This window comes from Rattus rattus, chromosome 9 (assembly GCF_011064425.1).
Source record: "Rattus rattus isolate New Zealand chromosome 9, Rrattus_CSIRO_v1, whole genome shotgun sequence".
NCBI classification, from domain to species: Eukaryota; Metazoa; Chordata; class Mammalia; order Rodentia; family Muridae; genus Rattus; species Rattus rattus.
In genome coordinates, this window is record NC_046162.1 from 36,333,698 (window position 1) to 36,361,231 (window position 27,534).

The 27,534-nt window shown below is 45.2% G+C and overlaps 1 protein-coding gene across 3 annotated transcripts; it reads right to left on the reverse strand.

The window, feature by feature from the left end:
- LOC116910614 (solute carrier family 22 member 5) lies at positions 1-27,534 on the reverse strand. 3 transcript variants are annotated; one of them, XM_032914560.1, is made up of 10 exons: positions 26,924-27,534; positions 19,663-19,766; positions 11,265-11,419; positions 10,207-10,378; positions 8,951-9,077; positions 6,750-6,850; positions 4,814-5,028; positions 3,014-3,196; positions 1,677-1,812; positions 1-1,331 (listed from the first exon to the last, which is right to left on the reverse strand). In XM_032914560.1, exons 1-10 carry the CDS (start codon positions 27,314-27,316, stop codon positions 1,244-1,246), a joined length of 1,674 nt encoding a protein of 557 aa, XP_032770451.1. In that variant the 5' UTR covers positions 27,317-27,534; the 3' UTR covers positions 1-1,243. The 3 variants fall into 3 exon arrangements, with proteins under 3 accessions (XP_032770451.1, XP_032770453.1, XP_032770452.1); XM_032914562.1 differs by lacking the exons at positions 11,265-11,419; positions 26,924-27,534 and having other exon boundaries at positions 19,663-19,736; XM_032914561.1 differs by lacking the exons at positions 19,663-19,766; positions 26,924-27,534 and having other exon boundaries at positions 11,246-11,324.

The window sequence follows — 27,534 nt, forward strand, 5'->3', positions numbered from 1 at the left end:
TATTATTTAAAAAAAATCAGTTTATTAAAACCATATCCTTGCCCAAGGCACTTCAGTAGCTTTCACAAAATACGGGTTTTTGTGTTTGTTTTGCATTTTAAGAGCGTGAAGCGTGTGCTTTCGGAGCACCATGGCAACATAATCAGAAGAGAAGACAATCACTGGACACGAAATCCCCACCGATGTGACTGCAGCCAGCGACTCTGAGAGACTGTGAACACAATTTACATTTCTTTCTTGTGATTTTCCTCATGATTACGCATCGTAAAAGGAAGAAGCATGGTGTTAGTATTTTTGGCACTCAGAGCCGCTCTAGTGGCTAAGACTGGGAAGGCCATGTATGTTGGCAACTGCACACCAGCCAGGGTAACCCTGAGCTGGGAAACACAGGCAGTTCCCAAGTTTCTGCTAAAGGACAAATAGCCTGAGACACAACAGCAGATGACAAACTCCCAGGACAGTGCTGGAAGAAGGGACACTCTGTTATCCATACATTTCCCTCAAGACACAGCCAAGTGTCTGGCAGCCTGAGTTGTGATTTACACAGCAGTGGAGGCCAAGCCTGGCCTCAACAGTAGGTTTCTCACAGGGTCTGGGCAAGGCAGGACCCTGACCAGACACACACAGCACAGCTGGCTGAGGGACCGAGCAGCCACAGTCCACACACTGTCTGCTTTCTGTACCAGCCTCACCTCAGTTTCCTTTAGGTTCCCTTGGTCTTGTGTTCTTCTGTTGTGGGTTAAAATGATCACAGGATTTTGGTTAACTTAGGTAAGATGAGAAATCAAACTCCCCATGGAATCACTTATTTTCTGAAAAGAAATTTTTGTTTCCTTCTGGTGCATCCTAGACAAGCACACCACCACTGAGTCACTTTTATTCCTTCCCTGTAAGTTCTTCAGTTAGGGAAAGGAGGGGAAACAGACCTGCTGTTCTGTCTGTGACTATCAGGTCTTACAGGATAACAAAGCACGTCTAGCAGATGTTTCTCAGTCTTCCAAGTCCCACTGCTTCAAGAGACTCAGTAACTTCTCTGGGAGGCCCCAGTCCACACTGTGATGGGATGTGCAAGCTGTGTGTGGTTAGCCTTGGTGGCCCTGGAGGAAGGTGGCTCTCCAGGACAGATGCCCCATCCGTGAGCATGTGAGACACAAGGTCAACAGAACAGAAAGCCCTGAGTGGCTGAGAGCATTTCTGACTACATGCAGGTTTCCTTTCAGTTTTTCACCTTCTGGACAGGGTGTTAGAAGGCTGTGCTCTTTAGGACCGTTGGGCTTTCTTCACCATCTTTTTGCGTCCTTGTTTGGCTTTGGATTTGCCATTGTTTTATTCTATTGAGACAAGGAAAACAAATGTTAGTAACAAACTTCAAAAAGATACCTGTCAGTATCAAAACAGGTAAACCAGATGGGGAGAGAAACAAAACCAAACCAAAGGCAAGTGTTGATGTTTGTCTTGGTCTCTGCCCTGGGTCAGAGCTGCTGCTTTCATGGGCATTCATTCACAAGGACACCTGTCACTCAGTATCAGGCCTTTGCCAGAGACAGCACCAGTTAAGGCAGTCCAAGTATTGTGAGACAGAGTATTCAGGGAGCAATGCTTTAAGGAACAGACCCCTAAGACCGGCCAGGCCAGACCAGACCCGATGAATCCTTGTTAGGAGTGAGGTCTCTTACCCTTTGACCCTGAGCATCTGGTCAATGGTGTCCGGGAGAGGGGCACCAAAGCTCTCTGGGAAGAACAAGGTGAGGATAGCTGTCAGGATGGTCAGACTTCCCATGAGGATATAAGGCAGGAAGCGATCATAGGCACCTGTGGTTGAGCAGAGGACCCAGGTTACAGTGAGACTTGGTCTTAGTTGGGTCCTTCATTCTCTCAGGACTCTAGAGAGGGCTTGCTGTCCTGTTGGCTCCAGTGCTTCCTAAAGCCTGGGCTGCCGGAGTGAGTCTGGCATCTACAGAGTCAGAACCCAGACCTGGAACACATGTGCCCGAGGTCCAGCAGTGTTTATACTGGACGAGAGAGAGGTCTAGGGGAACAGAGACAGGACAGCTGCAGGCTTTCCAGGCAACACAAGGGGCTTGTCCAGGACAGGAACAAATTTCCACCTCTGCAGATCGGTCACAGTCTATTTGCACTCAGGTTAGACCAGGGGCCGCCTAAGTAGAGCCATGGAGCTTGCAAAGGACTTGCTGCTCTCTGGACACTGGCGAGTCCTCTCCTGAGCTGGAGCTATGCAGAGGAGGAGCCCTGCCAGGAGGGAGGACTTCTCTGAACCATAGAGATTGGTGTCCTGCTACATAAAATGTCAAAAGGCACATCTTTACAGGGCATACAACACCCTGTCAAGGGTGCCAGGCAGGCCTGTATGCCACCCAGTCAGCTGAGGCAAGAGGAGCAAAAGTTCAAGGGCTGCTGGGGCTGCAGAGCAAGTTCAAGCCCAGCTCGTACAACTTAGTCAACTATTGTCTTGGAAAGTAAACTGAGGGCCAGGGAGATGGCTCAGCTGCTTAAAATACTTGCTGCTAAGCGTGGAGTCTGGGGTTTCATCCCCAGGATACACATGGTAGAAGAAAAGAAATGACTCCCTAAATTGGTCTCTGACCTCCACAGATACACTGAATGAATGAAGTGTTTAAGTCATGGCAACTGTCTGTCTATCAGATCTCTTGAATGGACAGGATTCTCTTCATGTTCCTAACTCTAAAATGATATTCCTCCAGTAAAGCACATTAGCTCCCTAAAGCATGATAAAGAAATTGTACTTTGTGATGGAAGGTCTGGGGAGACTGAAGTAGAAACTCCCACACTTTCTCATTCCCATCTAGCTGCTCTGTGAGCTGTTTTCCATTTGCAAATGAGGGCCTTCTCCACACTACACTTGCAAAGGAACCTTCTCCAGTCAGGGATCCAGGAACTGAAGCATCCTGCTAACCTGGGTGCTTGTTCTCCAGCTCACATTAAGGCTACTTAGAGTTTCTGTCCCATCGCTCGAGTGCACTGTGGAACTTACCAAGGTAGACAAAGTAGGGAGACAAGATGCTGCCAAGGCGGGATGCTGTGGAGCTGACCCCCACACCCATGTTTCTGACCACAGTGGGGTACAGCTCGGCTGTGTACACATAGACCATGGAATAGGCAGAGGTGATTCCAAACTTGCCCACCATCACCAGGGCAGTGGACAAGTAAAACAATTCTGTAGAGACAAAGTTAGCACAGTCAAGAGCATCAGTGTAAGGGTTGCCTTGAGGCGTTCTCTTCCCTTTTCTCCCTGATTTGGGGTGGCGAGGGTTGGTCAGTTTCTGTAAGTTCCTGTTGGAAGAAAACACTATGGCTAAGATTCCTCAAAGGAGATCAGTAAAGGAGACAGGGCACTTCATGTGAGGGTACATGTCCCTCAACCCGGAGGCACAGACATAAGCGCCCTATCGGCCTAGCCCACCTACCTTAATCCGTGTTAAAGTGAGCTGCTTCACCTGGTCCTCACACTGAGGGCACGGTGCATCTAACTCAGGACTTGTGTGTGAATGGGGGAGGTCAGTTCTAACTCAGGTCGTGTGTGCAGTCTACTCAAGGAGTTCATAGATCTGGGCTTTCGCGGTGGCCCAGTGGGCAACAGAGCTTTCAGCCAAGCCTAAAACTTGAGTTTCATCCCCAGGAACTGCACCCTGGAAGGAGAGATCCAACACTTCCCACTTCCTGCAAGGTGTCCTCTGACCTTTACATGTGTGCTGGAAACATGTCTCCCTTCTCCAAATAAATAAGTGTAATAAAACCATCTGAACTTGGGGATGACCCTCTAATTGACTTCACCTCCTAATGGGTATAACAAAGTGTCCCACAGATCACTCTGAGCTCAGGTGAGAGCCGCTCCTAGGTTCCTTCTGCCACATAATGGTGTAGTCCTGTGAAAGGTCCCAGTGTCACAGACCCCAAAGTAACTACCAGAGGTTCCCAAACCAAAGGGGCATGAATGATTCTGGCATGTTACAGACAAATAAAGCCTGTATTCTGTTATACAAGTTGTCCAAAAGGGTTCTTCCTGATCACTAGTGCTATTCTAAGGCAGTTTTACCAACAAAGTCCTGTCCACAGCCTCTGAGAACTTTCTTTTCTTTCTTTTTGTTATCCTGAAGCACACGGGGGCTCAATACCTGTCAAAACTCTGCTTTTATTTATTCTTCTTCTTTGTTTTACTAAGATCTCATGTAACCTAGGTTGGCCCCAGATTCCCTGAGGGCTATGGATGACCCTGAACTTCTGATTCTCCTACATCCTCCTCTTATGCTAGGATCACAGGTATGACTCACTATGCCTTGGTCTGTTTTCTCTATCAACTTCTGAAATATTCTGACACTCTCACGGTGTTCTGTGCCTCTTGTTCAGGGTGCTACCCATGACTGCTCTTTAGATGAGTTGAATTTCCTTTATTTCTGTTCACATCTAACTTTTCTTCTCCACTAGAAACAGACTACATGCAGACCCACTCCAGCTATTGCTTGAATAAGTAATAAGACAGAACTAGTGGGATGACTCTCTTTTCTCTTTATGCTAGAGAGGAAAATATATATGAATATATTAACTTGGGCCTATGGCTTAATTAATCAACAGCCCAATGCTTTCTTCCCACCAAACAAAGCCCAGGCCATGAAGAACACTGTCGTTTTGTGACACCATCTCTTGATTTTTAAGTGAGCACTGTATACATGCAGCACATGTGTAACGGTCTTTACTTTCTTCACGCCATTAATAGCCTGGTTCAAGAAAGGGAAACACAGAAAATTCACATCTGTAAACAAATGCTGGTCCATACCTGAAGGTACCAGCTGTATGAAGAGAAGGACACTGCCACCCAGGAAGAGGGCAGCAGAGATAGAATACCGCCGGGGTAGGTGCTGTAGCAACAGCCAGGCCAACACATAGGCGGGGACTTCAACAGCTGCCAGTAGGAAGCAGTTCATATAGATGTCCCCATGCAAGTTAGGAGTGTCAAGAGAAAGTCCGAAGTAGCCCACTGATATGGTCAGCCTGAAAGAGAGTACAGAAGAGATCTAGAGAAGCAACATCCACCTCTCCAGACCCACACACCTCAACAAACTTCCATCCTGACAAGTTCTGAACTGCCCTTGGTGCAGGGAATGGGAGGGCAGGCAGTAGCAGACTCCACCCTGTGCCTTACTCCACAGCACAAAAGCTAAGTCTCCCCGGCCACAATGAGGAGTGTATATACCCTTTGCCAGTGCATCTTCAGAACGTTCCACAAAGAATGTGTCTTACCAAGAGCCTACATAATTCATACTGACTTAGCCACTGGGGGAAAAATCCCAACCTGTACTACAACATTAACATTCTCCTCTGAAGCATTTGGAACCCAGTGCTCTGCCGCACGTGTTCTCCGAGCAGCAGTGTAAGGTGGACCAGGGAATGAGTAATGGACTGCGTAGGTGTGAGAGGAGCGGGGCATGAAGGGAAATAGAGCACAAACATCTGGAGAAGGATTGTCAATAGACTGTGATCTGCCAAGAAAGGGTTCCCAGGAACCCTCATGTGTTCTAGGAGGGGGAGCTCTCAATGTTGAGGCCTCACTGTTTTTCCGACCACCCCATGCCTGGCTCTGATACTAGTAGGTGTTCTTCATTGATGACCTATATAGACCATCTTTAAATCACGAACATGTTGAAACACAGCTGCTATTGTGAAGAAAGAGACGAGGCTCATAAGCACCAGGAAACTCCAGAAGAGTGGGAGAGTGTGGGAGATTCAAACTAAGTGGGGTAACTCAGGCTAGAAATCTGGGGTATAGTCTCCAAGCAGATCCTGTTCCTGAGGTGGATTCATGGGTGCTGCATTGCCTGTGAGGATTCCTGGACAATTCCTTGGAGAAGGGTGACTCAGGCCGAGGCTCACTCCAAACCAGAAAGTAAACTGGCTTCTTTCTGCAAAGCTGGCTGAGTCCATTAGGAGGGATCTGAGGGGAAGTCTACCCTTTCACCGTCTGACCACCACTCATCCAGTAGAACCACTCAGGATCTCCAATGTCCCAAGGGTCTGGCAGGGGCTATGCAGATATCCTTGTTCCTCCCCAGGAATCATAGATTCCTTTCTGATAAGTGTGCAACACCTTGTCAGAGGACACCTGGACAGGACATCCAGGCCATAGCACTGACTTCAGTACAGTCTATGGACATCCCAGAAGGGCCATATCCCACTGTGTTTCCAGAAAGCTCTTAGCAGCCTCTTGAGCATAAAGGATAAAGTGTCTTCACTGAGACCCTTCTTTAAACCCCCAACTGTCCCAGACAGAGTATGTGTCATCAACAGAGAACTTTTTAAAAGGAACAGCCAGGCATGCGGCCGTGGGCCGTGTAGGGTATGTGTAAATGGCAGACAATGTGGCCCCAATGTAGGGCCGCTCCTTCTGTCTCCATGAGCACAGTAGAATTTCTGTCAGTTCCTTCCTATTTACCACAGATAATCTACTGAAGGAGTGGGGAAAAGGGACAGGACAACTAAGGAAGGACCTGTGGGATCCCTTGTGGGATCCCAAGATCTCAAACAGCCGCCATGATTATTTTCTCCTTTTCTGGGTTTCCATTACATTAAAAACTGTTATGTCCCCATGGCTGCCATCCATCCCAAGGAAGAACCCTTGTGTCATGTGATGACAGAGGCTTCAGCTTTGGTCTGAAGCGTGTCTGTAGACAAGAGTCCTGAGAGTGGGTGTGGTTCAGGCAGTCTCACTTACGCACCACAGGATTATGGACATGATGGTGATGATCCTGATATTTCGTGTTCGGACCAGATCATAAATGTGGTGCGACTGAGGCTTCTTGGAATTTAAGTCTTGTAACTGCAGGAAGAAAATAGTGGTTCTGGAAGGAGAACAGGTTGAAGACGGGCCTCCTACAGACACACACCTAGCCCCCATCACTTTCGATATCTACTTCTCAAGAGTTCCAAGGTTCTTCCTTGAAAAGACAGTAGTACAATGACTCAAGGGAATGTCCAAGGTCCCTGCAGCCTTACTCAAGGACAAACTAGAGTAAATGAGAAAGAGGTTTTGAAAAAGAAAGGACAGCAAAGGCAGAGGCCCAAGCTGACAGTTGCCTCGTGCATCAACCTGCCCATCCTCACTCACTGTCACTTCCCAAGGATGCCTTGAAGTTGCCTAAGTAAGGCTGACTCCTAACTCTCTTGGTCAGAGAGAAAAAAAAGTGGCTGTCAATTTTTCTGAGCTGATATGTAAGTAGAATGGATGTTGGGAGTCCTCATGCTATGTTGTTACTGGTCTATTTCCAAGAGGAAAAAAAAAAAAAAAACAAATTGAAAAACAGGAAAACTGACCCACCCTTCACCCAGATTAACTTCCTATGAGATTCGACAAAGCCAAGGCCATCACTAAACCACATGTCTAAACATACTGCTGTTGCTTTCTTAGCTAACCCAGCTTGGGAGCTTGTTTCTACCAGCTCACCAGTTTAGCAAAAGGTCAACTTGGGACTCAAAGAATCCTCTGAAACAACTACATTTTCTTAGTGATGCCAGGGAGGCTTATAGATTCACCCAGACTAACCCTTTACTTAAATGTCACCAAAGCCATCTGACTTAAAATGCCCTCAGCACTGCCTTCTGTGCTTCAGAGCCCTTCTGGAGAAGGCTGAGTGACAGCTATCGCTTCAGGGAGATGCTAGCAGAGCTCTTGGTTCTTGTCTGCTCTTAACAATGGCTCCATCTCCTGCAGCTCAAGCTGTAAGTCCTCATCCTGCCTAGAGCATCTCAATCATGTCTGCTGCTCACACTGCAGCACGGCTGCAGGCAGCTGCCCCTTCAACCAGTCCCTTTCTTCTCATATAAGAGACAAACCCAGAGCCTATCTGCCAGCATCTGCAGTGTCAACCTCATGAGTTTGGAAAAGGGAACAGGAAGCAAAAACCAGGACTACAAAAAGTTGTGGCCTTAGAGTATGGAAGAAGGGAGAAGAGAAGTGGCCATCAGAAAGAACCAGGCTCTAGGATGATGGGTAACAACGAGTTGAGTGAACAGAGACAGAACACTGCTGATTGTAAATCTACCACTGTTCTGATTAAATTCAGATGACAATCTCTGAGGCATAAGAAACAACTTCTCAAAATACTGGAGTGGATGAAAACCTCTTTCTCATGAAGGGTGTTTACTATTAAAAAAATAATTAAGCCAGGAATGGTCGCATATCATTTTAATCTGAACACTTGAGGGGCAGAGACAGTCAAGTTTCTGTGAGTTTGAGGCCAACCTAGACAGACTACACAGAGTTACGTAGTGAGATCCTATCTAAAACGGAGTGTTGGGGGAAGGTGGTTGTGGCATATACCTTTAATTTCTGCACTAGGGCAGCGGAGGCAGGCAGACCTTGGAGTTTGAGGCCAATCTGGTCTACAGTGTCAGTTCCAGGAGAGTTAGAGCTACACTCAGAACTCCCATCTCAAAAAAAAAAAAAAAAAAAAAAAAAAGAAGGAAGAAAAAGGAATGATTAAAAAATATGACTACCGAGAGAGAGAGAGGAGAGAGAGAGAGAGAGAGAGAGAGAGAGAGAGAGAGAGAGAGAGAGAGAGAGCTGCAATTTGACTTGCAATGTTTCTCATTGACTGGTTGTCCTTCTGTCCAGTAAGCCCCAGGGGTCCTGCTGTCTCTGCTTCCCCAGTACTGGGATTACAGCCACACTCAGCCATGCCTGTTTTTCAGTCTGTTGTTGGGGATCTGAACTTGGGCCCTGATGCTTGTGTGTCGAGCACTTTACAGACTGCATCATCCATCCCTCTGTTCCTCCAACTTCTACATTTTAACAACCCTTGCCTTAGGGGTGCCCATGGCTTAGGGAACGCAAGGGCTAAGTTCCTGTGAGCTGTGCTGCATGCTGCTGACCTCAAACAGTCAGTGGGAGCCTCCCCAGTGGCTTCCACATGCTGTTTACCTCACTTGGATCGAAGATAGTGGAAGGCGCAACAATCCCATTGAATTTGGCAGCTTTGCGGATGATCACCTCTGCCTCTTTAACTCGGCCTTGAGAAATGAGCCATCGGGGGGACTCAGGGATGAACCTGGAAGTACAGCGCAATCTAGTGAGGCCTTCTGCTCTCTAGAGACTGGACATGGCTCAAATGCATATGGGAAGTGAGGTTTCAAACAGAGAGGCAGGAGCGTGGAATATCCAGTATTCATAAGGCAGAAATAGAGATGGTCCAGTAACTACCTGAGGTGTGAGCACTGAGTGGAATGAGCAAACCCTGAAGCATCCTCCTGTACATCCCACGGGGATCCCCACTCTGGCTGGCATCTGCCCCCCTTCTGGGCTTTAAGGAGACAGGTACAAGATGGGCTCCTGATGCCTGGCTTCTCCTGAGAGTCAGGCCCACCTAGATCCTGCTCTATTCTACTCTGTCCCCGAGAGGCACAGGATCTTCTGCAGAGATCACTTAACATCCACTTCTTCCTACTCCACCTCTGATTTACTCAATAGACTTGTCGGTCTCTCTACACAAAACAGCCTTGTTATTAGGGCCGGAGACTGGTGAGTATTTTCCTTATGCTTGTGACCAGGCAGCCCTCTCTCCTCTCATAACCAGGAGCCATGATACATTGTTTTTTCTGCTCCCATTCTCTCCAGGATGCTCTAAGGGGATGAGGATCTCACCTTAGTCTAGTCTACCTGCCAGGATCCATTCTTGGCTTGGAATAGCTGTTGCTTTCCCTGCCCAATCTTCCTCTGTGGCAGCACAGCTGGACCTGCCTTCCTCTGCACAGCCACTGGAGGAAGCCCAATGTGGAGCCTCCCTCTTTTACTTTCCAACACCCCCTGTTCTGGGGCCTCAGCATCAAGCAGCTATAGTCTAGGTCTTGCTGGGACCTGTGGACTTCCCAGAGGTTTGGCTGGTCTCTATCTGCTTGCAGCAAATTCTTTTTTTTTTTTTTTTTTTTTTTTTTTTTTTTTGCAGCAAATTCTTAGTTCAACATAGAACAGGGCAGAGGAAATGCCTGCTAATGTCTTGGGATTCTGTGTTCTTTTGACTTTTCTGAGTATGGGGAGATTTTGTGAACTGACATAAATAATATGCACCCCCCTTTTGTGGGATCTAGAATTGAAATTTTAGGCCTACTGCTGCCCTCTACTGGACATGATACAGAAGCCACCCCCAGGGTAGGCAGCCCAAGGGCCAGGGCCACACTTACCACCAGAGAGCCCCACACAGCACCCCTGGTACAGTGAGCGCAAGCAGCAGCATCCTCCAGTCTCTGATGAAGTATGCAAACAGAGGCAGCACCATGAAGCCAAATGCATAAAATATGCAAACTCCTAAGGTGGCGAATATAATTCGAATTGACTTGGAAAGAATTTCTGTTCCTGTTCAAAACAAGGAAGAGTCAAGTTAATCATTAATCAGGGTTATTTCCTATAAATCTTCTGTGATATCATTTTTAACATAGAGACAAGAGGGAGCCAGAAGTAGCTGTGTGTTCAGAGTCTCTGGGAGGGGCTACATCTGAACTGACTAAGTCTGCTCTGATTTGCTCCTGGGGTATTTCTCTGAGGTCCCTAGGCAACAGTTCTCTTATGAAAACATCATCACCACCCTCAGACACATGCTAAAGAGTGTTACACCCCTGTAAATCCTTACGCAAGGAAGAATTAACCAAAGGCAAAATCACCACTAAAGCCACACATGCTAACTATTATCCTTTGTAGAAAAAATGTTCTAGTAACTGAGAAAAGAAAATAATCATCCTTCCCAGTATACAGCCAAAGGAACCCAGTGATCTGATTGGTTAGAGCAAGGCTCTTTTAAACAGGGAGACTAGAAGCTTTCCAGTGGGAACAAGGTGGCTTGTCTAAGTCATAGCACTGAAGGGTAGACTCTGACCCAAACCTGAACTGGACTGCTCAACTCACTCTCCTGGGCAGACACTGATAGGCAGCAATGCTCTGCAGCATCCCTTTCCTGGGGAGCCTGCCCATCATGGCCCATCTCCCCTTGGTGTGCCTCCTTCTTTCCATGCAAGCCTTTAAAAAGGGAATCCTAGTTAATGACTGAAGTACTAATAATGCCAAGAGGCCACAAGTCAGAGGCCAGAAGAACAGGACAACAGAAGTCAGAACCCTTGTCAGGCTCAACTTCCCATGTGATGAAGTAGGTTTATTTACTAGGGAATTCTAGTGAGGGACATCACAACTTGTCTCCAGTAAAGTGAAACACAGGATTAAGTACTCAACTCCAACCTGATGTCCATACCCAGGACAAATGCTGCCACGTAGTTGGAGATCTGACCCATGCCAACAAGGACAAAAAGCACTGTAAACATCTCGAAGTTCACAGAGAAGAGCTGCAGGAAGCTGAAGCCAGTCTGCATGCCCATGGTCAAAAACAGCACATTCTTGCGACCAAACCTGGAGAGGAAAGGAGGGTCACAGAGAAGCAGCTGGGAGAGGCAGCAGCCACTGGCTCCACAGAGGGGCTGTCTCCCGACACAGGGACTGGCACCAGGGTAGTTCCCTCCCTCTCCCTCTCCATGCGAACATTGAATTCCATACTTTCCAGGATGAATGTGTAGTCTGGAAACTCAGGCTACCTCAATGGCAGTGCCACAATGGGGCTAATGACTGCAGGGGATGGAAAGACATTTGTTATGTGTAAATCCACATGTTCATAATAAGTTTTTAAAGCAGATAAAACGTAATTCTTAGTCAATGAAGACTGGTCACTTATCCTGACTTCCCTCTATCAATGATATGAATAACTTGAAATACATGTAGAGGAAGAATGTTTTCTGTAAGTGATGAAAATACTGAGTAAAAAGAGAAAAAAATTCTGTGTCACCACAGTACAGCACCTCATGAACTGACACAGGCACCGTGTGAGTGACTGACAACCATGTGATACTCTCCTATAACCTTGTCAGAGACTGACCCTGACCTGAGCCTATGAATATGCTGTCTTTCTGCACAGAATAAAGAAGCTTAGGCATATAAGATCACCCAGACCTGGTGTGGGAAATTCTACAATGAAACTGCTCAGGGTTCTTTAATAGATAAACCTCAAGGCAAAGAAAAGGTAAAGGGGAAAACCCCAGAATAAATTAGACTAAAATTGGGGTTGGGGATTTAGCTCTGTGGTAGAGCGCTTGCCTAGCAAGCGCAAGGCCCTGGGTTCAGTCCCCAGCTCCGAAAAAAAAGAAAAAAAAATTAGACTAAAATTTATTAAATTAAATTAATGAAATACAATAATTTCATTATTTTATGTGCATGTATATGCACCTAGTGCTGGTGTATATACATCCCTGCTCCTGAAACTAGAGAGATACAGATGGTTATAAGCTGTCATGTATGTGCTAGTATCTGAATCTATGTCTTTTGCAAGAACAGCCAGTACTCTTAATTGCTAAGCCATTTCTATAGTCCCAAGATACTAAAGTTTGTAAATGGACAAGACAAAATTTATATTTGAAGAGTGGTCTATTGTGGTGGCAAATTCCTTCAATTCTAGCACTTGAGAGACAAAGGTAGGTATTCCAAGCCAAATAGGGCTACATAGTAGAAACACATTTTTAATAAATATATGAATGAAAAAACTATCCTCCCCACCCCTACAAACAGTAATTACACAAAAAAGGAGTTTGAACAATAAAATCAAAAGACAATTTCTGGAACTCCATAATCTTGAATGTTGAAACTAAAATTTCAAAGCATCAAAATGCTGAAAGCATAATTTTGAAAAAATTAATTTTATGTGTATAGGTATTCTTGCCTGCAGGTGTGTCTGGGCATCATATGCATGCCTGGTGACCTCAGAGGCTAGAGGAGAACATCAGATCCCTTGGAACTGAGGCTAGAGGTGGGAATCTGTAATTAGGAATCAAATCCCGGTTCTCTACAGGAACAGCAGGTTTTCTTTTCAGCCTCCAATTTAACTGATGAGATAAACTTAAACAAAACATAACAACAAAATCCAAGAAAGAAACAAACAAACAAAAAAACCCTTCCATCGATTGCACAAGGATCTAGAGAAATTTTTATATTTCACAAGTTTAGATGTTCATAAAGTACATTTCTTCATTTACTGAAAAGTTCCAACATAAATATTGGAAATTATGCAAATGTGACATCTACAGCATAGTGAATTATAGAAAACAATACTTGTACGTCAAAGTACCCAGAGGAAGGGGTTGGGGATTTAGCTCAGTGGTAGGGCGCTTGCCTAGCATGCGCAAGGCCCTGGGTTGGTCCCCAGCTCCAAAAAAAAAAAAAAAAAAAAAAAAAGTACCCAGAGGAGATGGGTACAGCTCAGAGGCAAGTGCATGCTGAGCACACACAAGGTCCTGGGTTAAATTTCCACACAAATGAAATGGAAACAAAAGCAACTGCAAAAAGAAGACCCAGCACTCAAAACTGTATATTATAGGATAGATTACGGGCAACTGCACAAAGGCAGCAGAGGAGCAGAAGACTGGCACCATCACCTACAGCGTAGACTGCTGCTGTCTTTGCCAAGTTAGCACGCTTGTTTTCTTTTGGTCATGGTTCTTTCTGGAGAATACATTCACATGCACCGTCTACATGGTGGGCCTTCTCCTAAGTCCATGCAGACTCACACACTGATCTCTTTGGGAAGCACTCTTTGATACACCTGACATAATGCTTTCTCTGGTGTTCTAGGTATCTGTTCTGACTAACGTGTTGCAGTTTTCCTGAGTGCTATCAAAGCATGCATCAATCCCTTCCCGGGACATAGCTTTCTACTTTCTTTACATCCTTCCTTACAGTGAGAATCTCTTTTTGGAGGCTTTCCTTGTGTGTGTGTGTGTGTGTGTGTGTGTGTGTGTGTGTGTGTGTGTGTGTGTGTGTGTGTGTGTACATGTGCATGTATGTGCATATGTGTGAGTGTGTGTTCTCCTGTGCACATGTGTGTATATGCATGTGGAGGCCAGAGGTCAATCTCGGTGTTATTATGCAGAACACCATTTTAAGACAGGTTTCTCACGGGCATCTAGAACTCACTCCTAGGCTAGGGTGACTGCCAATAATCTCCAGGGAGCCTGCTGCTCCTGTCCTTCAGTCACTGGGACAATAAAGGCATGCCATGCCACCCTGATATTACATGGGTGCTGGGTGCTGGGGACTGAGTATGGAACTTCATGGTTGTGGGGCAGCCCTTCACTGTGCTAATTCCCCAGGTTCAGGATTCAGAGTTTGAAGTTTCTCTTTGTGATTCAGGGCAGTTTTAGGCTTCAGGGTTTGTTGCTTTGAACTATCCCTCTACCGATTATGATTGGCACTGACACGGAAGTGGTTACTCATGGGTGCTAACTTGGATGGGCAAACACTGGATGGGCTTCTGAGGCCTTGAAGTTCTCCTACCTGACTTGCAGTTGTTCTCAGGCCACCTTCATTTTGGTTGAACTGTGACAATGACGGAATGGAAAGTAATTTGGTGGGAGGTGTAGGAGGGTGGGGTGCATGTGAACTAGAGGAGTGCATGTGGTAGTCAGAGGACAACTTGCTGGGGTTGGTTCTCTCCTCCTACCATGTGGGTCCTGATGACAGAACTCAGGTGGTTGAGCTTTACTCAGAGCAATGTCTCCCACTCACAGACCTGGTCCGGTCACTTTTTAAGACTGGCAATAAAATAGCAAACACACATATTTACAAAACCAGGAAATACCAGTCTACTTATTCTCTGTGTTGTGCCTCTCATAATCCAGAAAGCTAGCTTAGTAATGTCACATAAAAGGTGTAACAATGTAAAATCATTTTAATTTCACTTGAATTTAGACAGGAATATGCTGGGAAGAAAGCTTTACATTTGTCCCATACAAAAAGTTACTGCTGATTCTCTACACAACAAGCTGAAGGCATAAATCTATTGCCCCAACAGTTAGTTCTCTGGTTTGGTTTTCAACCTGGTACTGAATAGCAGTGAGCTGTCCATCTCATAAGCCCTAGTACTTCTCTGGGTGTGCAGACAGGCTTGAGGGTGGTGCTGGGAGCTGCAAACAAGGAGTACAGTCTGAACACAGTACTTTTAGTGTTTCATTTACAGGCTAAAGAAACTCACTGAAAAGAGATTTCAGTGCAAAAGCTATCACACACACACACACTCAGAGATGGTGTTGGGGCAGATTTCATTTATCCCAGGCTGGCCTCTAAGTCACTATGTAATAGAGCATGACCATAAATTTCTAATCCTCCTGCCTCCATCTTCTAAGTGCTAGGATTGCAGGTGTGCACCACCACACATGGATTATGTGGTGTGTAGATCAAACATAGGGTTTCATGCAGATAGTCAAATACTTCATGGCCTGAGCCACATCCCTTGCTCCCTGCCTCAAAATTTTTCAGAAAAGGTCTTTTAACACATTCTATTACCCTCTGCAGGGAAGTTAATCCTTAGTATACCCAGGAATTTTGTTTTTATTGTTTCTTTAAGCATAAACACTTTTAATGTGGAAATTCTACACTTTGCTCTGTGATCATGGTGTTCTATTGCATGGTAAACAGGTTCTTAAGCTGACTCATAAAGATCTATTTAACCTAGGATACAACTGGCAAAGTTTCTACACCCAACGTGGTATACCTTCTTCCTTGCTTTTTTTTTTTTTTTCTTTTTTTTCGGAGCTGGGGACCGAACCCAGGGCCTTGCGGTTGCTAAGCAAGCGCTCTACCACTGAGCTAAATCCCCAACTCCCTTCTTCCTTGCTTTTGACATTGTTCAATTCCTTTGAGATACAGTGCTCATTCTACACTTGAATTCCTCACCTCTACCTGGAGGACCTCTTAGCCTGGTTTGCCCTTTCCCTGCATTATACATACTGGAAGGTCTCGTGGAGCATCCATACATCCAACGATACCCCAAACCTCTCCAATCAGAGGTCTTACAATCACCCTGAATTCAATAACATTCAATATTTTCTCTGCAAATGTAGTTCTTTGTGTTTGTTATTAAAGGCTATAATAATTTATTATGAAGGTCAGAGCATTTCCCTCCTTACCCCCTACTTGACCAGGCAGCAAGTCCTCCAGACTTCACTACCTCATCTCCCCATCTCTAGCAGCCTTGGTCCTATGCTCATCCCCTATCATCCTTTTATGAACCACCAAAAAGCTCCTAATTGGTCCCTTTAAGGTCCCTCCTCATTTCCACACTAAAGTCTTTACTCTCAAACAAACAATAAAAAAACAAATTCATGAGCATACTAAAGCCTTCCCTGCAGAAGGGTGATGGAATGTGTTAAAAGACCTTTTCTGAAAAGTTTGAGGCAGGGAGCAAGAAACGTAGCTCAGGTGAAGTATTTGACTATTGACACATGCTTTTGTTAAGAGACAGGTGAATCTGTGAGTTTGAGGCCAGCATGCTCTACAGGGCGAGTTCTAGGACAGCCAGGGACACACAGAGAAACCCCGTCTTGAAAAACACAACACAACACACACACACACACAGAGAGAGAGAGAGAGAGAGAGAGAGAGAGAGAGAGAGAGAGAGAGAGAGAGAGAGAGAGAATTGATTCCTCTCATTTTCCTTCCATCAATACAATCCTATCAAATCCTTTTTCAAAATGCATGTCTGATAGTCACACTCTGGTTTAAAAACCAACTCTCAAGGCTCCTCACTTCTCCAATCCAAATGCTTCACTGTGATCTGAGCTAAGCCACGTTTGCCCATCAGCTCTGGCCTCTGCCTGCTTCGTGGTCCTTGTCTCCATCTGAGTTTCCAGACCTCAACCACAGTGGACTTTTTTCTGTTCCTAAGCCTCTGGTCTAGACTTTAACACATGATGGGTTTTCCTGCCCAGAGCGCCCTTCTTCTCTCCACCGCTTTGACACCAAATGTCTACTCATCTTTCAACTTTCAGCTCATGCTTTGCTTCCCAGTAAATCCTCCTGACCCCTGATGGACACTTTCATGGCACTCTGACCTTCCCTGGTATCATTTCCCATGGCCAAGGAAAATAATCGCTTCTTCAGTAAGTTGAATCCATCTATCTGCTCTGTAAAGGCGCGTTCTGGATGAGCAGAGATAGTCCAGAAAGCCAGAGGAGCAAGGAGCCCTGGGCCTCAGTAGAAACTACCACTTGCCAACCACATACCCTGGCACATAAATTAGTCACAGTGTTTTACTTGCCCCACTTACAAAGTGGGAATAACAGTTCCTGTCACAGGGGGTGAAGATATGGTCACCTATTTGGTTTTTAAGGTGTGCTGTACTTGGAACAGTGCCTGGCACATACTACATATTTGCTAAATAGACAAGAGCAATCAATCAATGCTTGTTACTAGATTAAGAGAAGTGTCATTCCCAACAGGGAGGGGCCTCAGGCTCAGCCAAAACTTGCAATCATGGTCACAGGCTCCTGACATGACATCTGTATTTAAAAATTTTTTAAGGGGTTGGGGACTTAGCTCAGTGGTAGAGCGCTTGCCTAGGAAGCGCAAGGCCCTGGGTTCTATCCCCAGCTCCGAAAAAAAGAACCAAAAAAAAAAAAATTTTTTTTTTAATATTTTTTTGGAAACAGGGTTTTTCTGTGTAGCTCTGTATATACCAGACTATTTTCAAACTCAGAGAATTACCTGCATCTTCTGCTTCCTGAGTACTGGTACTAAAGCAGTGTGCCACTAGACATGACATCTTAGTGATGTCTGTAGTGTACCCTGTAGCAGTTCAGTATTTTATATTTAATCACTAAGTGACTTTTGAAAAATAAATCTAATGAGATATGCAGTTTGTAAGTTTTCATTAGCTGAGAGTAGTGTACATCCTTGTAATTCTAGCATCAGGAAAGTGAGACAGGAGGACTGCCATACGTTTAATGCCAACCTGGCTTAAATGAATGAATGAATGAATGAATATTAGAAGGGCCAGAAAGATAGCTCAGTAGACAAAATGTTCGCTATACAAGCCTGATGCTCTAGTGGATCCTTGGAACTAATGTAAAAGCTGTTCCCGAACCTGCAAATATATTTTGTTGCTTATACACCTCTTCCTCATACACAAAAAAATAAAAATTAAGAAAATAACCAAAAAACTTTGAGAAATGATGTGAGAATGATCCGTAGATGTACACATGAAATCATACAGCTCCGAGAGTATGTGACAGAGTATGCTTTGCTTCCCAGGCAAGATGACATTCTGTCTCAGCCTGGACTTCTCTGTGAGCTTCCTAGCTGGCCAGGAGGATGCTGCAGCACCCTCTACTGCAGAGGTTCTCAGCCTTCCTAATGCTGGGACCCTTCAATACAGTTTCTCATGTTATGGTGACCCCCTGCAGCAGTTTGAATAGGTTTGGCCCCCAACAGACGTGTGTTTGAATGCTTGTCCCACAGGGAAAGACACTATTAGGAGATATGTCCTTGTCAGAATAGGTAAGTCCTTGTTGGAGGAAATGTGTCATTGTCGGGGTGGGCTTTGAGGGCTACTAGTGCTCAATCTCTCCTCCCAGTGAGGAAGAGACAGTTTCTACTGGTTGCCTTCTGATCAAGATGTAGAATTCTTGGTTCTTTCTCTATCTAATACTATGTCTGCCTGGATGCTGCCATGCTTCCTGCCATGATAGTGGACCAAATCTCTGAAACTCTTAAGCCAGCCAATTAAATGGTGTCCTTTATAAAAGTTGCCTTGGTCATGGTGTCTCTTCGTTACAATGGAAACCCTAACTAAGACTAACCCCAAGCATAAGACTCTTCTGATACTATGTCATAACTGTAATATTGCTACTGTTAAGAACTGTAATTACCCCTCTGACAGGGGTTTCGACCCATAAGTTGAGAACCTGGATCTCCTGTGTCTAGGAGTATCCTATCAGTGCCACCATGGCCAAGTGCTCTCTGCTGACCTCAGCTGTCATGATAGATCCCAAAGCTCTAACTAAAGGGACTTAGCATAATGGACCTTCTGAGAACTTCACAGTTCTTGATGAAGTAACAATAAAGACAATAAAGACAATAAACCCTCATAGACAATCTCTATTTTTATTGTTGCCTTTGGTTGCTGAGACAGATTCTCCCGAAGTATTTCAAGTTGGCCTTGAACTCTCAATCCTCTGGTCTCAGCCATCTGAGTAGTAGTATTAGAGATATGCACCACCACCCGCTACTTGAATTTCAAGGGTTTTTTTGACTCTCTAAGCCATTAATGGACTTTAGATAAGGCTTTAAAATTGTACAATGCCATGCTTGTAACAAATACCGTTCATTCTTTTGGTCATACAGTAAGTGCTATACCCTCAGCCATTTAGCAGAGGGGCGTCAGAGTACATCATTACAGTTATGATGTAGCACTACTGACTAGTGAGATCTCTATCTTCTCTTACCTTGTTCAGAGCCAGAATCCTACCTTCAGAATACAGAGGTGGCCACCATGGTACTGCTTAATGTTCTACAGTACAGTGCATGTACACATGTGTCAACCTCTCCCTTTCTCAGGGATAGGAGAATTCTTTAATCTCCTTGGGAAGATTAGTCTTTCTCTGTTCAGCAAAGATTATGAAATGATGTGGGAGGTTGTTGGCCCATTTTACTTGATATGGAGTCTATGCTAGACATAGTGCTGCTTCTGAAACAAATGGCCCTGGGCTAAGAGAACATCATCATTTGAAGTCAAGTCCAGGTATATACTCCTTGACCAGTGCTGGACACCTTACCTGTCTGAGAGCTGTCCCGAAATGAAGGAGCCTAAGAGCACACCCACGAAAAACAAGGAGGTGGTGAGTGGGGCTTTCCAGTCATCCTTACACACCAGGTCCCACTGTAGGAGGAGCAAAGGGATGCATCACTCATTACTTTTCTGAAATTTAAGGCTTCTTGGAAAATGAACTGGCATACTCTACATCCCTTAATGTTCTGACTATAGGAGCTCAATGATCTATGCAATGACTCACCTGAGCAGGAATGCAGAGAAAGCAGTTGGTCTTTCCCTCTCCATCTTGTCTTTCATAGAGTAGGCTCCCATGTCACGGTTCAATTCAAGGTGAGAAGAAGGGCAAGCGGCAGCATTCTACCAAGCCTGACACTGATCTCTGGTCAGTGATGGTTTTTGTGCATGCTGGTAGGTGGAAAAAATGTTCTACACATGGCTGCTAATACCATGACTGGGAATGGTTGGGGTCCTAAAGCTGAAGGAACCAATAATGATAGGCAGCTTCTGTGTCATAGACAGAATTATGCTACTATCATTCTTAAATATGATAAAATATATTGCTTTTGCTACAACAAAGATGACATGAACGATAAGTTGCTATAAGCTGTTTATCAACATGTCCCATGTGATGGTTGGGAACTGATACATCCAAGGTAGACAAAAATCCACTCAGAGGCTGGGTTTAGCTGAGCTGGAAGAGTGCTTGCTTAGCATCCAGGAAGCCCTGGCTTCAATCCCCAGCATTGCACAAACTAGGTATGGTAGTTCATGCGTGCAACTGGGAAGAAGGATCAGAATGTCAGTGTTTAAGGTCAGCCTTAACTACAAGTTACGATCAAGGTTAATCTGGGCTACATCAGACCATGTCTTTAAAAAGGAAGTAGGAGGTAGTAGAGGAGGAGGAAAAGGGAAATATACACAGATTCTAAAATCAAGTCCTAAAGTTGTAGCCCTAAGTAAGTCTCCAAAACATACTTGCAAGGCCGGATTCCATGTGAAAACAGGTCAAATTGCTCTGTAGGCATGGTAGCATCTTTCTGGTTTTCACCTTACCTGCTTGATTTATCCTGTCCTTAGTTTGGGTAAGAGGATAACTCAACGCAGTAACTATGCTGTCACCTACCACTGACAGTCCCTGGCAACTCTAAATGCCTGGTTGTGATGGTTTGTATACGCTTGGCCCTGGAAGTGTCACTATTAAAAGGTGTGGCCTTGTCAGAGTAGGTGTGGGCTTTAAGACCCTCATCCTAGTGCCTGGAAGCCAGTATTTGCTAGCAGTCTTCAGATGAAGATGTAGATGCCACCATGTTCCCGCCTTGTTGATAATGGACTGAACTGATGAACCTGTAAGCCAGCCCCAATCAAATGCTGTCTTTATAAGGCTTGCCTTGGTCATGGTGTCTGTTGACAGCAGTAAAACCTTAGCTAAGACATGGGTCACATTAATACTTGTTTCCTAGTGGCCACATGGAGCCTGTGAGTAGAGTCAGGAATGATAAGATGTCTCTAAAGTACAGGGTGAATCAACTTTCATATCTAATATAGTAGGCATTTGGACTTGGCCTGAATTTTTATTAGAGGGGTGGGAGGATAGTCAAAGTTAAGTACTCCTGCTTAATGAGCTTACCCTTGAACCTAGTACTCCTGTACTCATCTGGCCACTCAGTTATAACTAAAGCTCTGGAAGCCCAGACCATCAGTCTTCTCTTCTACTTGGTGGGTGGATGACGGACTTGGCCACGAGTCAAGCTTCATGGCTGGAGAGCTGTAAGGGGAACCAAACTTGGGAGACTCTAGAACAGCTATGACCAAGGGTCTGCACTTTTGTCTAGTCAGAAATGTGCCTCTCTAGCAGTAACAGGCTCAAGGGTATATTAATATAGCTGTCAAGTATTTTCAAACTGTCCATTGAGATATACTCTTTATTTCATTTATGTCTCAAGCAATCTGTTAAGTTGGTTTTTTTTCCCCCTAGAGGATCCCATGCACTCTTTTGGCCTCCACATGCACGTGATACCTCAAACGCCTGCATGTAAAACATTCACACAGGTAAAAATAAATCTTTAAAAAAACAGCTCGGGGGGAGAGGGTATAGGAGATGGGAGAAAGAGGATAACATTTGAAATATAAATATAAAAAAAATCCCATAAAGGAGTTGATGATTTAGCTGAGTGGTAGAGCGCTTGCCTAACAAGTGCAAGGCCCTGGGTCTGGTCCCCAGCTTTGGAAAAAAAAAAAATCCAATTAAAAAAATTTCAAAAGTAAAAATAAAATAAAAATGTATTTGCAGAAAAAATGTTTAAAGAAATAGCTATTGAGACGTTTTTAAAAGGTTAAAAAATTGTATCATATCTTATTTATTATTTAATGCATATGTTATATATGTGTTTGCATGTGTATATATGAATGTATGACTACATACATAGAAACTAGAGGAGCATGTTGGGTGTCCTGCATTATTCCTTTAAGACAGGGTCTTTTACTGAATAATGTAGCCATGCCTTGCTTTCCCCCAACCCCCACCTCTTTTAACTGGGAGTCTCTGTGTAGTGCTGGCTATCCCTGGAGCTCAAATCTGTAAACCAGGATGGCCCAGAACTCAGAAACCTGCCTGCCTTTGCCTCCTGAGTGTTGGGATTAAAGGTGTGTTCCACCATTGCCTGGCTGCATGGCTGTGTGTGTGTGTGTGTGTGTGTTTATGTAAGTGTCTGCCACATGTATATGCTTGTCTCTGCCGATGGAAGGTGTTGGTTGGATCCTCTGGAGCTCTAGTAACGGTTGTGAATCACCCATAGGTACTAGAAATTGAACTCAGATGAGCACAAAGTGCTTTCTTCCACTTAGAAATCTCTCCAGCCCTATCCTTTCCTTCCTTCCTTTCTTCTTTTAATGTGGGAGCTGGGATCCAATGTCAGATCTTTATGCTTGTGCAACAAGCACTTACTCACTTAGACATCTCTCCAGCTCAAAGAAGTATGACTCTTGGCTTCATCTGTAATGAGAATTGCGTTTCAACTATGTGAAGAAAGGGAGTGGGGCGGGAGAGGGGGAGTATAGGCTCCAGAGACTACATGTTCTATCGGTGAACTACCTGGAAAAGTGATAAGATTTGTGCCCAACAGGCAAAAGTCTTCTCTGCAATGTACGAACTGTGTTTGCATCAGTGACCAAGCATACTGGCAGGTATCAGTTAGTCCTGAAGGCATTTATTTCTAAAACATTTTGTTCTGCTTTCCAGTATAATTAATGATGAATACTAGCTGTGAGAGGTTGTAGTCCCATCACTCAGGAACTAGAGGCAGGAAGAACACTTGTGTTCAGCCAAGGCAATGCAGCAAGACTCAATCTCCAGAATTAAAAAAAGAAAAAGAAAAAAAGTGGATCTTTACTTCAGGACTCTCAGAAAAAGAGAAGTAGTATTTGCTATAAAAGCCTCTATTGTGCCCACAGTGCCCTGAGCAAAGGAATGACCTGGGAACTATAGGATGTATGGTGAAGGGATCAATGGATAAAAGGGTCTTCAACATCATCATTTCCTATAGTTTTAGGCACCAGGCCTAGCTGCCCAAAGCCCAGATGAACCTCACACCTCAATCTTTAGAATAAAGTCTTTTCTTTGTTCTGTGACTCCTGACTTTGTGTCACTATCAGAACCCTGACTCAGGGTGATGGTTCTGAGCAAGAGAAGGTCTCAGTTTGATTACTTCCTGTCAGCTGTGTTCTACTACAGCTGTGTATGCACAAGTAGCCACTTTGGTTTGCCATGCAGCTGCAAAGCAATGAAGGTCTGTGATTTTCCAGAGCGAGAGAGAGAGAGAGAGAGAGAGAGAGAGAGAGGTAGGGAGGGGAATGCAGATGGGTTGGGGGTGGATGGCTAGCACAGGCAAGGTCCTGGCTCCAAGTGTCTCAGACTCATGCCAGCCCAACCACCTAGGGTGCTAGGAATTTTTATCCAGGTGGGCTGTGGATAACAGTGGGAGGAATTCCCATTTTTCCAAGATGGTCTAGGCAAGAGACAAGACTGATGAAAACACAGACTGAACAAAAGAGAGTGATTTGAAGAACTGTCAATGCCTAGGCAAGAGATTTATGGAAAGCAAGAGACATGGTACAGAGCAATGTAGAGCCATGTCAGACCGCAGCTGAAGGAGTCCTAAGTCATAGACACCACAAAGTTATAAAGAAAACTTGGCTGAATTTCCACTGAGACCACAGAGCAGGTGACCCAGAAACCTAAGAAATCACCCAGGTTTTCAGAGGAAGGGGTAGTCCTGGATTCAGAAGTATGATGTGGTGGAACTTAGGATTCTAGGTGTGCCTGGGATGAGCAAGGAACAAGAAGAGGTACCAGTCTACAGGCATGTAGTTCACCAAGCTTTCCTGAAACGTGGACACAGAAGCTCTTTAACCTCCCAAGAAGGGTCTCTTTCTTTTGTTCAACCCCACTGCCTGGTTTTAGACACACACAGAGCCAACCTGCAGTCAGTGGGGTGGAGAACCACATTTCCCTTAAACATTCCCAGCCAATCTGGTAGCTCAAGTGTCTCTTTTGTCTATCGGTTAGTTCTTAAGCCTTCTGGAAAGGTTCATAATTTATTCACTCACCACTTCAATAAAAACGTTCTGATAAAAGATCTTCCTCATCCAGCATCCTCATCCAGCATCCTGTCAAGATTCAGGGAGACACAGAAACCTAATCTATTGCCAAGTTTAGTACTTTCTGTATGTAATTTAACTTGAAAGGGAAAAAAAGTCAGCCTTCTGTCAAAAGAAAGAAAGAAAGACAAGAGGAATTCAATTAACAGTGCACTTAAAAGACCTTTATCCTTGATTTGGGGCAGAGAGCAAGTTTAGAGACATTTAGCAGGCAGGGAGCTGCTGATGAGTTGCAGTTGTCAGCAGACTAGGTCTGGGTTGAAAGAAAACAGATCTTGGAAAAAGTCATCAGAGTGTTAATGCAGCAGCTTTCAACAATGTCTGTTCATCTGAGTGGACAAGCCTTGAACTTCAAGACAGGCATTCCAGTATTCCCAAAGAAAAGAGCTAAGTAAAGTATTAAACTTGCCTCCTGCAAAGACTGCTGACCTGTAAGTAGGTGAAAGGGCATATAACTCTTACGAAACTGCTAAGACAGCTCAATAGCATCCAGATCCATTGAAAAAATAAATAAACACTGACATTGGTAATGCAGTAGGTCAAAAGAATCTGGACTTTTGCTGCTCAGTCAGCTTCTAGGAGCTGAACAGGACTGCTTTCAGCCTTGGCAGCAAGCAAGATGGCAGTGAAGCAGGGGCAAATGACTAGAGAGAGCCCAGCACTCTCAAGGTCAGGGTAAAAAATAAAGACATGACAGGAAGCTGCTTCAGATTTCAACTGCCCCTTCCTTGGGCTGCCATAGCAGATTTTAGGAATTGATGTGTCAACTCCAGCAGCCTCTGCCAGCTTGCTTCCAAGCACTTACGAGTTTGGAGCTCAAGATGTGAAACAGTTGAAAAATCCCTTCTCTGTGGACTTATGGGTCAAAAGCACTCAGCTATCTAACTCAGTAAATATACTTTTTGTTGTTTTGTTTTTCAAAACAGGATTTTCCTGTGTAGCCTTGGCTGTCCTAGAACTTACTCTGTAGACCAGGCTGACCTCTAATTCAATAGAGATCTTCCTGCCTCTGCCTCTGCCTCCTGAGTGCTCAGACTAAAAGAGTGCTCCATCACTGATTAGCACTGATCAGTCCTTTTATCTGTTAGGTAGTGATGCCTGGTCCTGGCATGATGTCACTTAAGTTAAAAATCCCCAATGGAGCTCAGATTTCATTCTTACTACTTACATAGTAGGTAAGCACAGGTTTTAGACACAACTAACTGCAAACACCCAAAGGAAACAAGCAGTAACTCTTGTGGGGATATTCTCAGTCTCTACTCTTGAAGGATGACAACCCCTTGAAGAAAAATATACCTGAGGGTCCCTATAAGGAGGGAAGCTCAGTCTCTACTTCCAGGAAGCTTAGATTCCAAACAGGTACTCCTAGCTTGTCCCTACTGCTTGCTTGCTTGCTTGCTTGCTTGCTTGCTTGCTTTCTTTCTTTCTTTCTTTCTTTCTTTCTTTCTTTCTTTCTTTCTTTCTTTCTTTCTTTCTTTCCTTCTTTCCTTCTTTCTTTCCTTCTTTCTTTCTTTCTTTCCTTCTTTCTTCTTCCTTCCTTCCTTCCTTCCTTCCTTCCTTCTTTTTCTGGAGCTGAGGACCGAACCCAGGACCTTGCACTTGCTAGGCAAACGCTCTACCACTGAGCTAAATCCCCAACCGTACTGCTCCTTTCTATATATCCTCCTGGATCCATTTCTTGCTGTTGGATTTAGACCTAAGAGCTAAACTCACCAAGAAGCTATCTTCTCCAGAAAGCATAACTGGTCAATCTCAGTTCCTGACACTCAATGAGCCAGTTGTCCAATGGTATCACAGAAGATTCTTTTCATTGTCTGCATATTCAATACTGCTGAGACTGCAGGATATTACAATTGGTGCCCAAGTCCCCAAACAGATCCACATGCACCATTAAACAGCCTGCCACATCCTCAGCTGAGTGACTGAGAAGCATCAAAGTCACCCAAGAATAAAGTGCGAGGGGAGGAGGAATTAGGTTTCCATTGCTCTTCAGAGTTTATATGTCTTAACTCTCCAGTGATCTTGTCTCAGAATACTGTGGAAAAGACTCTATACCAACAAGTCACCCTGGATAGATGTGAAGACACATGGATCCTTAAGAAGTAACAATCCATTGAGGACAAATGGAAGACAGTTTCTCCTGGGGCATGTCAAGACTTCATTTGGGGTGAGGATAGGTGAGGGAAGGAAGAGTAACTAGAGAAAGGGTAGAGAGTCTGGAAGACATGTTTCTTTAACTTTAAAAAGTTCTGCAAAGAGTATTTCCTTTCTGAACAGAGGCTAAAACCGTAACCTCTTCGCTGGAGGAGTCCTAATTCCACCCCTCTGAATCACATCAGTATCTTGAAAAAGTCCCACCATTCAGGGCCTCAGGGAATCTCCTAGGGATAGTACCTTGGGGACTCTATCTTCAATGCGACCCCTACGGACGGACGGCCAGCCTGACACTTGTACACCGAGGGGTGTACTGTGACTAGAAGTCATCTCATAAAATGTTCCTGGGCCACCTGACTGGAGGATGTTCATCACCAGGGATCCTGTGCGTTGAACGAAGGGCTACAACCGTCGCCCGCGATGTCACCAGACCCTGACAGGGGGCTGCCACCTACCTCTGTCACGATGGTGGCCAGGAAGACGTCCTTGTTGTACTCCCAGCCATCCAGGCAGTTCTCTTGCTCCAGCTGCTCCAGGTCCACGTCCCGTCCCGGCTCCAGCCCCAGCGCAGAGAAGTTGGCGATGGTGGCCAGTCGGTAGCGGCGGCAGCTCTGAGGCACCTGTCGTCCGTCCTTCGTCTCCAACGGGATACTGTGGTTGCGCCACGCGCTGCTCAAGTTCACGGTGTGAGGCACAAGGCAACGGTGCTCCGGGGTCCCCGCCAGGAACACGATAGACATACCATTGAAGCCATTGGGGATGATGCTGGAGCTGAGCAGGAAGAAAATGAGGCGCTGGAAGGGCCCCCATTCGCCCAGGAAGGCGGTCACTTCGTCGTAGTCCCGCATGCCGTCCTCAGCCTCCCACAGCACCCGTCCGGGGATCTGGGGATACCGCAGAGCGGGAGACCGGGCGCTGAGGGCCTCTGGGTGCGAGGCTCGTGAGTTCCCACCGACGCCTCAGACTCCGCCACCGCCAACCTTACATAGGGCCTGAGGCCGGGGCGGGCTCTGGGCAAGGGCCTGGGCCGTAAGGCCCGCCCCGCCGTCCCGGCTCGGAGGCGCGG